We start from the raw sequence: 11,609 nt of genomic DNA, 5'->3' as shown, positions 1-11,609 counted from the left end.
TTTTTTCCTTCTACACTTCGTGCTGCATACCCCCCCACTTCGTTCCTCCATAGTAAGTGTTGAGTTTAAAGAACTAAAATATTGTTAAGATGATGACTAAATATTATTGGGTTATTATCAAATTATTTGTGTGATTTATTTTATTTAGTGTACAGGAAATTAACTTAATTGAAATAGGCCCAGGAAGAAACAAAACAAGCCCAAACAGGCATCTGGCACACACACACACACAGTGGTCTATATCCAAATCCAACTTTTCAACTTAGTTGTTAACTAGGAATTTTAATTTCATTTCAATTGAACCAAACCACACCATCGAAACTATATCCTCTCTTCTCTCTCTTCTTTCTCTTCCTATACCCACGTGATATCTTAGAAGAAACAAAAGAAAATGGGAAACTCTGAGCTAGGGCAAAATGAAGAACAAAAAGTAATATTTCTAATTTCAAGCAAAACAAGCGAAGGTCAAAGAGGCTAGGGCAAAAGGCAAGATCACATCCAAGGGAAAATTACAAAAAGGAGTTTCCACATTTTTGCTTCATTGAAGCTCGGTGAAGAAATCTTTTCCTTGTATGCCTAGAAGTGGAAAGTTGAAAATGCTGAAGATGATAAAGCTTTGCTGTGAATCAACGCTAAAAAATCAAAAGGCACGGATGAAAAAAAGGTTGACAGAGAAGATTGAAGGTATGGTTGCATGTTTGATTCAGTCATTGCTTCTACCATCTCTCTCCTTTGTCATGCCATTGCTACTACTGATTTTGGGAGAAGAAGTCAAACAAGGTGCTGAAGCAAGTTTCAAGCCTAAGAAGCTTCATTCCTCTATTAACGGGATGAATGACCAAGGATTAGGGCAAGGAGTGAGAGTACAATATTTGGGTTTTCATAGCTCACTAAGGTGTTTATTCTTCTCCTTCATGGTTTTTATTGAGTATCTCATTTTCTCAGTCTAGTCTTTTTGTGTTTCAATGATAAAAATACAAAATGGTGAGGTTTATAAGAAAAATCTATTGAGTGGAAAAAAGATAGAGTTAGACTTGGAGAAAAAGCCAAAGTTATATAAAAAATTCTTTGTTAGATTTTTTTGTTTTGTCGTCATGATCTTGAGGGGATTCCCTTGCAAGTTGGGTTAGTACTTTGCTGTTGAAAAGTTAGAGTGAGTTCCTAGTCAAGTCTGGCTTGGGTTAGAAACTGGACTTGTTCCAGATAGAATTGGATAGAATCCTAGGGAGATTGGTGATTGTAATCTGGTTGAAAGATAGTGAAATTCTATTATTGTTATGATGGAGACTGGATGTAGGCTACATTGCACTGAGTAACTGAACCAAGATACATATGTGTGTTATTATCCTTTCTCTTCTCTATTTCTAGTTCTGCATATAGGAGACAAAACTGAAGTATCTCCTGATTCTACTATTCAGCAACACTTCTCTATAACCCACCTTTCACGTAACTTTGTTTTGGCTCCTACCGCATCAAGATACAAAACGATAGTCTCTCCTGTTTTCTACTTAAAGTATTTCAACAGAACTGAAGGTTGAAAACAAAATTAAAAGGAGTCCAAGATTCAACTCCTCTTCTCTTAGCCACTGATAACCATCAGTAAGACTAGCCAGTTCCGTGAGGAGATTGACTTGAGTGGGCTGCTTATCTCTTCTTGCTCTCCAATCTTTTGAATTTCCAGCATTAGTGTTGACACTTTCTCTGAAAATTTGTTCTCTTTTAACCACCTATTCTGATACCAGTCTGCACATTCTTTGTCTTCCATGTCTCCTTTCAATGCATCATCTAAATGTTTGCTGCAGTTTTGAATCTCGTGTCCTAGGAAACCGCAGTAGCTGCAGAAAATCCCTATCTGTTCATAGTGGAGTGAGATTTTCATGGTTCTCTTATTCGACCCTTCCATTTTGATGAGTTTTCGGAGTGGCTTAGTGACATCAAGTTTAATCAACACCGAAACGATCCTACTTTTCTTGCCTCTCACTTGAAAAAGGTCAACGTCTAAAACTTCTCACATTGCTTTTCCTATTTTTCCTCCTAACTCTTTTATTTTAAAATCTTCAGGTAGTTCCCACAACTGGATTCACACTGGTGTTTGAGAGAATTCAACATAACTAATTGACTATTCCCCCTTTCACCTCTTTAGGTTTAGAATATAATTCTTAAAAAGCCATGGCTCCCTTCTTTAAATACGAATAAGATCTTTTTCATCAGAGAAGAAGAATTGAAAGAGGTTTTCTTCATGATCCACCACCCTAAACCCCTTCGATGGCCTCCAAATCGCATGCATTGCTGCTACAATTGTACCTCCTGAGAATAAACGATCAGCCAACAATCTACCTATTAAATTCCTTGAGAATATCTCTGTCCCTACCTATGTATCCTCTTTGCCAAAAGTTACTACTTATTTCTCATCCTCCTAACGCCTCCTGTCTTTGTTTCGATTGTTAACAGCTATCATTGCTATTAGAGCCTCAATAGAGCTATCAGAATTTTGGTTTATGAGTATATTTTTTGAAAATATGATTTCTCCCACTAAAATTCTAGCATATTACTATAAAATTCTAACAGAGCATTGCCAAAATGATAAGTTGAAGGATACCATATTATCCAATCGTATATTAATGCAAGTGTGAAGTTGTTATTATAAATAGATATAATAAAAATGTAATGAGTCATTGAATATATATATATATCCAATGATGTTTTTGTTGGCTACTGCTCATACTCTGATCCAATAGATAATAGCCAGGCCCAATAATAATAAAAGACCCACCAATAAAGGTGGACCTCATGAGAATCCTAATCTCTTTAAAGAGGTAGGACACCGATCTCAATGGATAAAGGCCTTGCCTGTTCCAAACAGGTAAACTACCCCCTAAAATCTCTACCTCATCTAAAAGGTGAATCTCAACAAACTCCTAAGAAAAAAAGAACACTTATCTATTAGAAAAGATAAGATCTCTCCAACAAAGGTGGTTAAACAACTCTACTATAAATACACTGGCACCCCCAGGTATAACTCACGTTTTAATCTACTAAAAACCTACCTAAAGCCCTTGTTAACTTAAGCATCGAAGTCTCTTGCAGGTACCACCCCCCATCTCCTCATGAGGAACTCGGAGAGGCGGCACCTCGGCACTAAACAAGTCGAACGCTGCCACATAGAGGGATCTGGACCTCACGTTCAGGCCCAAATCAACGTTTAAGATAACCCTGAGAACATTGGCGCCGTTGCTGGGAACCTGGAATTCATCCTACAACCATGGCGGAACCACAACGGGAAGATGGCCACACCACCTCTAAATCTGAGGAAGAAGTCCAGCCAGAAGAACATGCTATTGTGCTACCTCCTCCACCATGACCTACTGAAGGACCCCACGGGAAAGGGCCCTTTGAAAACCCTCATCCAACGAGGATCCATTCTAAAGTACACTATCTTGAAGATGAGGACAACCACCAAGTGACTGAGATACTAGACATGGTCCATAGATAGCAAGATCACTTGAGACAACTCGAACACGAGGCTGAGTGACAACGAGAGGCAGAACGAGAACTACAAAGAGAAGTGAGACGATGCAAGGAATTAGAAGAAAAGCTCCAGAAGTTAGAAGCTGATCTTCGAAGTTGGGCCACAAGGTCTGACAGGGAAGAAAGCCCTCTTGGAGGAGACGATCTGTTCACAGAAGAGATCATGAAGGCAAAAGTTCCCAGAAATTTCATATTGCCCGACATGGATCTCTACGACGGGACGTCCGACCTAAGACACTAGCTAAGTAACTTTAAAAGTCGAATGTATCTGGTAGATGCCTCCGACGCCACACACTGCAAAGCCTTCCCTACCATTCTGACTAAAGCTGCGATGAAATGGTATGACGGCCTACCTCTAAGGTCGGTCGCCAACTTCAACGACCTAGCCAGGAAATTTCTGACCAGATTCTTTATTCAAAAGGATAAAACAAAGCATGCCTTGAGCTTGCTAGGAGTAAAACAAATGGTTGGGGAAACCCTTCGAGATTACATTGAAAGGTTCAACAAAGCTTGTTTGAAAATCCAGAGTCTGCCAACTGAAGTCATAATTATGGGCTTAGTTAATGGCCTCAGAGAAGGACCATTCTCCCATTCAATATCCAAAAGATACCCGACCTCTCTGAATGAGGTTCAGGAAAGGGCAGAGAAGTATATTAACATGGAAAAAAATTCCCGACTAAGAGAGTCTCCTTTAAGGTCATTCCTACCCTTTTCATCTCGGGACAAAGAAAGGGAGCCCAAGAAAAAAGAGGACCCAAACATACAGAAACCTCGAAAATACAACAATTACACTTTTCCCAGGGTCTCCTTAGTGGATGTGTACAGAGAGATATGTCACACGGAGAAGCTTCCACCCCCTCATCCGATTAAGCACAAGAAAGCCGGAAGTCGGACAGAGTATTGCGAGTATCACAAGCTCTATAGACACTCCACCAATGAATGTTACGACCTGAAGAACATCATAGAAAAGTTGGCCGGAGAAGGCCGACTTGATAGATACCTGGCAGACAGATCGGATGACCCGAGAAAGAGAAGAAGGGATGAAGAAGGAGGACAACCAGAACGACCTCCTCACACCCCGGAGCGACACATCCATATGATTAATGGAGGGTTCGTAGGAGGAAAAATGTCAAAATCCTCACAGAAAAGGCGCCTTAAAGAAGTGTACCAGGTTGGCGAAAGCAGTCAACTGACCGACCTGCCCACCATCTCTTTCATAAAGAAAGACGCGCAAGGTTTACTGTCCGGGCACGACGATCCAATAGTGATAAAAAGACCTAAAGACATACCCTGACAGCTTGTTCGGACTGTGAGACACCCCAATCCGACCTCTTGGTTATATCTCGTTATACACCACCTTCGGAAAGGGGGCCAGGTCGAGGACCTTAAGCATCGATTATATTGTAGTCGATGTAAGCTCGACATACAACGCCCTAATAGGTCCGACAACCTTAAGCAGACTGGCAGCTGTTGTCTCTACTCCTCACCTTTGCATGAAATTCTCTACGACCGAGGGGATTGCCATTATCAAAAGAGACCAAAAGCTCGCAAGGAAGTGGTATAACGAGAGCCTCAGTTTGAAAGGCAACTCAGGGGGAAAGGAAGTCAACACTATTGAGCTAGGGGAACCAGAGTTTGTGAAGAATTACGTCCTTAACCTGAAGGTGAAATTGAGGAGGTGCAAATCGGAGACAACCTTGACAAGACAACAAGCGTAGGGGCAAACTTAAAAGAGAGACTGAAAAAATAACTCATTGACTTGCTACGAAGAAATTTTGACCTCTTTAACTGGAAAGCTTCTGACATGTCTGATATAGATCCCGACTTGAAAGAACACAAGTCATAGAGGAGCAAGTGCAGACCTATTCAACAGAAACGCAGAAAGCTCAGCCTAGAAAGAACATAAGTCATAGAGGAGCAAGTGCAGGCCCTGCTAGAAGCAGGATTTATAAGAGAAGTAAAATATCTACTTTTGCTAGCTAACATTGTATTGGTGAAAAAGCAAAACGGAAAGTGGAGAATGTGTATCGATTACACCAACCTCAACAAAGTCTGCTCTAAAGATCCCTACCCGCTCCCCAGTATTGACACCCTGGTCGATGCGGCATCATGCTACAGATATATCTTTCCTTCATGGATGCCTACTCGGGATACAATCAGATCCCGATGTACAAGCCAGACCAGGAAAGGACCTCGTTCATAACTCCAAAAGCGAATTATTGTTTACGTAGTAATACCTTTTGGGTTAAAGAATGCAAGAGCTACCTACCAACGATTGGTGAATAAAGTGTTTTTCACCTACATAGGGAAACTAATGGAGGTCTATGTGGATGACAAGCTTGTCAAGGCTCAAGAGGATGAGACACTATTGTCTGACCTCTCTGATGTATTTTCACTATAAGGAAGCATGAAATGAGGCTAAATCCCTCAAAATGCACCTTCACAATAGAAGTTGGGAAGTTCTTGAGGTTTATGCTAACCTAAAGGGGCATAGTAGCAAGCCTAGATAAATGTCAAGCTATACTTAACATTAAGAGTCCGACTTGCATCAAAGAAGTACAATAGCTAAACGGAAGGTTGGCAGCTCTATCCAGGTTCTTAGCTAGATCAGCCCTAAAGTCACTTCCCTTCTATTCAATCCTAAGAGAAGAGAAGCACTTTGAGTGGACCCCGGAGTACGAACAAGCTTTCCAAGACTTTAAGAAATTCTTGGGATAACCACCCATACTTACCCGACCTGTTAAACGAGAAGAACTCGTGCTGCATCTATTAGTTGGAAGTCGGGCAATTGCCTTGGCCCTGGTTCGAGAGGATGAAAAAGGACAGCAACCTATTTACTTCATCAACAAAGCCTGACAAGGGGAAGAGTTGAACTACCAGAAGATAGAAAAATTTGCTTACGCCCTTATCCTCACATTTTGAAGGCTCCGACCTTACTTCCCGACTCATACCATTAAAGTCCAAACTAATCAACCAATGAAACATATTTTACAAAAAAAGGGACTTGGTCGGAAGGATTCTACAATGGGTGGTAGAATAATTCGAGTTCGACCTCATGTACGAAACTCGGACAACCATTAAGTCACAGTACTTGTCCGAATTCATTGCTGAATATACCGACAGTCCGGAGAACCCATCATGTGGAGTTTATATGTAGACGGGTCATCAAACAAGGCTGGAAGTGGAACAGACATCATGCTAGAAAGTGATCAAGGAGCTCAAATAGAGCTATCTTGAGGTTCGAGTTTCCTGCCTCCAATAACCAACCAGAATATGAAGCCTTACTTGCTGGCTTGAAACTGTCTAAGGAGGTTGGAGCAAAAAAAGTAATAGTTTTCAGTGATTCGCAAGTAATCACTTCACAGATCAATGGAACCTATCAAGCTAAAGACCACAATATGAAGAAGTACTTGGATAAAACCCAGGAACAGCTCACACACTTTACAGAAAGTGAGGTCCGACATATAACTCGGGAATACAATGCCTGGGCTAATGTTCTTTCAAAACTAGCCAGCACCAAGTCAAGGGGCAATAATAGAAGTCTCATTCAAGAGACTCTGCAATCACCATCAGTTTCAAAGGAGGAGGAAGTACTGACTATATCCAATCAATACTTAGGGTGGATGGCTCCCATAGTCAACAACCTCAAATTTGACGTACTCCCTAAAGAGGAAAAGGAGGTCAAAAAGCTTGTAAAAGAGGCACATAATTACACATTGATTCATAATGTCTTATACAAAAGAGGGATCTCAACACCCCTCTTGAAGTGCGTCCCGACCTCCAATACAAAGGAAGTTTTATAGGATGTCCACAGCGGCATATGTGGAAACCACTTAGGAGCTCGGACACTAACCAAAAAAGTAATCCGAGCCGGCTTTTTTTGGCTGAACTTACCAAAAGAAGCAGCCGAGTTTGTCAAAATATTCCCACCTTGCCAGAAACATGCTAATTTCCATGTAGCGCCTCCTGAAGAACTCATCAGTGTCACCTCACCATGGCCATTCGCAAAATGGGGACTTGATCTACTCGGACCATTCCCACAGGCACCAGGCCAAGTCAAATACCTCACAGTGGGGATTGACTACTTTACCAAATGGATTGAGGCAGAGTCCTTGGCAACTATCACTGCTCAAAGAAGTCGTAAATTCTTATACAGGAACATTGTCACAAGGTTTGGAGTCCTCCACTCCATCACTATGGACAATGGAATCCAATTTACTGACTCAACTTTCAGGAACCTGGTGGCCGACCTAAAGATCAAGCACCAGTTCACTTCGGTAGAGCACCCTCAGGCCAATGGACAAGTTGAAGCAGCAAATAAAGTCATACTGGCAGGGCTGAAACACCGATTATAAGACGCAAAAGGAGCTTGAGCTGACGAGCTTCCTCAAGTATTGTGGGCATATCGGACTATCCCACATTCTACAACAGGAGAATCACCCTTCTGACTTGCTTATAGAATGGAAGCAATAATTTTCATAGAAATAGATGAAGAATCACCTAGGGTCTTATTTTACAATGAAGGAGTCAATCCCCAGCGCAAAGGGAAGAACTCGACCTCCTTCCAGAAGTCTGAGATAGAGCTCGGATCAGAGAGGAAGCCTGGAAGCATATGATGGCTCTAAGATACAACCAAAAGGTGATCAGGAGAAGCTTTGCCGCCAATGACCTCATCCTAATCCGAAACGACATCGGGACACAGAAGTCGGGCGCAGAAAAGTTGGCCGCAAACTGGAAAGGACCTTACAAGATAACTGAGCTCCTAGGCAAAGGTTATTACAAAGTGTCCGACCTCCAAGGGCGGGAGCTCCCGAGGTTTTAACACGCTGGTAACCTAAAAATGTATTATAGCTAAAAGCTTTGAACCTAGGTGCATTCTTTTTCCCCAATAATAAAGGTTTTTTAATGTGGCACCAGGAGTAGGGCTAGGGGCACCTAAGCCTTTAGTAACTATCTTTGTAAAGGAATTTCAAATGTTAATAAAATTCCTGGTCTATTTTTTAAAAAAGTTTCCAATTTCAAACGCATTAATTTAAGCTCGACAAACTGCAAAAATAATTGCCCGACCTAAAATGGTCGGCAAGATGAAGCGACGAGGTACAAGTTAATGTAAGAAGTTATACAAACAACTCTTACAAAGCGATCTCAAACATGTCGGATAAAAAACGGAGTTTTAAAAGTAACTTGAGCCGAGGCCGATTACACAAAGTCGGACCTAAGCAAGGAAATTAATGAAATTTAAAGGTCATCATAAATTACGCCTTACCACGAGTATTCGACAAAAAGATACTACAATAAAGTTTTGAACATTACTTAGTAAAAGTTGTAAAAAATAACTAAACAAGGTAAGTGTTCAAAATACTGCTAACTATTGCAAAAAATTAAAGTGTCATAAAAAGCCCACAGGTCGGGCTACCATAAAACTAAAGAAACATAAAAATTCAAGACTTCTCTTTCTTCTCACCCATTAAAGGATCAAGAGTTTTGCCAGTCTCCGCATCTTGACCATCGGCTGGAGAGGTTAGAGGGAGCACAGAAATGGGAACAGTTGAGACCACCTTGGGAGCTGGAGAGGAAGTCTCCACAGTAACAACTTCGGGTTGGGCTTCTACCGTGGAGGTCTGACCAACTTGGGGCTTCGAGGTCTTCAGGTCAAAGGGAAGGTGTACGTCATCATCTAGAGCCCAGACAATCTTATCATCCACAACAATGTTATTCGTGCTGAAGAGAGACAAGTCGAGGTTGGGAGCCAGGACTTTAACCTAAGCTTCGAGATTTTTGAACATCTTGTCCAAGCCTAAAGCGACCGACTCCTCAAGCTCGACATACCTTTCCTTTTGCTTTTCCAATTCCTCTTCAAGAGCCGATCTCTCTCCAAAGACCCGAGTATAGCTCTCTTGATACTTCTTGGCCTTCTCTTCGGCCAGAGCAGCAGCTGCCTCTGACTTGTTCGCCCTTTCCCGAGCTTTCTGGAGGTCGGCCTTTAAGGTGTTCCTCTCCTTCTCTAGTTCCACCTTAATCTTTCTCAATCTCTCTACATCGGCTCGGGCAGCCACCAAGGCCCCAATAGTAGCCTGGATGGGAGAACTCTTCAACTCCCTAGACAGCTGAGAATAAACCCCCAAAATGCGAAGTCCTCCACGTGCTAAAGTATGGAGGTATTTTTGAACCGCCATGTCATCCATGATCACACAATGATGAGGGAGAAGGTTCTTTTCCCCCCAGGCCAAAGCATCAAAATTTTTTGTGTATATGTTCTCTTCTTCATCGTTTTTTTAGGGAGGCTCAGTGGAAAAAGGAGAGGAGGGAGTGGACTTTGAGGAGATAAGGCGGGACAGGGGGTAGGAATAACAACTTTCAAATCTGAATGATCCGATTCCAACCTCTTCCTGGGAGAAGATTGGATAGGCTTCACGACCTTCTGCTGTGAGGAACCTGCTCCGACCTCCTTCTACTGCTGGAGGTTCCGAGCCACAACTGTTTTCTTGGTATTGTGGAAAAACTTCATAGTGGACTTAAGAGCCAAACTTTCTGCAAAATAAAGCAGGATACCATCAGAAAAAAAAACAAACTACAAACAAATGAGATTTAACAAGAAAAGGAGAGGGAGCTACCAAGCTCGGACTTCGGAAGGCCGGGATCTCCTAAAATTCTTTTCGTATCCAAATGGGGAGGTTGACCCCAGGTATCCAACAGAAAATCTATGACACCCCTCTCTAAGTCGTCTAACTCAGACACATCTACCTTAAGAGTTATAAGGGTATCTTGCCAGTACAGAGGAAAATAGGGCTCTTGGTTTTCAGAAAGAAAGAAAGGTCGGGTATTGTTAGCAGCCCAGACCTTAAAAAATTGGTTCTTAAATCATGAAAAGATTCATAAAAAATGAAAAATACCTTCCAACCTTGCATAACTCGGAGGGATACCCATCCCGACTTATTTGAAGAACTATAAGGCTTCGTTGCAACAAAAAGGTAAAAGAAAACGTTTAGGGAAGGGTCGACACTTAACTCCCGACATAGGAGCTCGTACATCTTCACAAAAGCCCATGAGTTCGGATGTAATTGGGTAAGGGCAAGGTTATAAGATCTAAGAACTTCCATTTCAAAAGGAGTAAAAGGAAGACGGATGCCTAACCTAGTAAAAAAGCAGTCATAGGCGTAGAAGAAAGGCCCTTCTGAATCCACTAAAGGGGAGAAACACACTCTCTCTTCTGGGTCAGGTGGCTTTAACACATAGTTTCTTTCCTTTTTCCTATTTTCGCAAACACTATGGTGCCTACAGAATGCCTCACAATACTCACCATCAGTAACAGAGACACAGCAAAGAACAATACTACCTACCCAAGCACAAAGATTAGGGAGAACTTTAGTCGACATATTTTTAATAACACGGCGAGACATTAAGGCTATACCTACAAATGTAGAAAGTAAATAAAGACTGTTACCAAATAAATCGGACACCGTTCCAAAGAGATCGGGAAAAACAACTAAATCAAAGGAAAGCTATTCTTTTCAAATTCTTCCAACAGAGCAACCAAATGGCACCTCTTAGACACAATGTTATGTCAAAAGTGGCACCATTAGGGGCAATACAGTACATAAACACAAGATAATAGCTATGACAAGCGAAGATTCTTTCATGAAAGAAGAGAGTTTTTTCAAATCTTTGGGTAAACAAACATTTTTCTCAAAACACTTCATGTCAAAAGCAAACTTTCTTTGGCAGAAAGGGAAAAGAAGGCAATGGGAGCAGAGGTAAAAACTCAAACAAAACAAAACAAACAGGAATGAAAGTACAGAAAAAGGGGAACTAGACCAACCTCAACAAAGACTGTGGAAAAGAGGGAGAACGCGCCTAAAATAGCGCAAACACAGACGATCCTCAAGTCAAAAGCAGCAAAATCTTCAAAGATCAAGAAAAGAACTCTTGATGAAGCAGAAGTGATCGAAATGGCATAAGGAAGTTCTTTGTGAAAAGAAAGGGAGCAGTTTTCTCAGAAACAAAGAAAAAAGGGAGAAGAAGAATGATACACCACTATTTTATGATATATTTTGGACTGAATTGAGTGGGTTTTGTCAACT

General features: G+C 41.4%; 1 protein-coding gene and 1 pseudogene across 1 annotated transcript; one reads left to right on the top strand and one right to left on the bottom strand.

Moving 5' to 3' along the window:
• The first annotated feature begins 3,790 nt into the window (after nucleotides 1–3,790).
• LOC107607543 (uncharacterized) lies at nucleotides 3,791–4,822 on the top strand. Its single transcript, XM_016309487.1, has one exon. The coding sequence runs from the start codon at nucleotides 3,791–3,793 to the stop codon at nucleotides 4,820–4,822; it is 1,032 nt and encodes a 343-aa protein (XP_016164973.1).
• A 4,147-nt stretch (nucleotides 4,823–8,969) lies between these two features.
• On the bottom strand, nucleotides 8,970–10,904 carry LOC148553900 (uncharacterized; annotated as a pseudogene).
• Between the last annotated feature and the right edge of the window lie 705 nt (nucleotides 10,905–11,609).

The sequence above is a fragment of the Arachis ipaensis genome, chromosome B7 (genome assembly GCF_059453495.1).
Source record: "Arachis ipaensis isolate K30076 ecotype BB chromosome B7, ASM5945349v1, whole genome shotgun sequence".
In the NCBI taxonomy this organism is placed as follows: Eukaryota; Viridiplantae; Streptophyta; class Magnoliopsida; order Fabales; family Fabaceae; genus Arachis; species Arachis ipaensis.
The sequence above is the reverse complement of the archived record's forward strand: the minus strand, read 5'-3'. Positions and strand labels throughout refer to the sequence as shown.

Bases quoted from the DNA above. Each gene is read 5' to 3' on its own strand.
- LOC107607543 (XM_016309487.1), top strand. From the start codon at position 3,791: ATGTATCTGGTAGATGCCTCCGACGCCACACACTGCAAAGCCTTCCCT.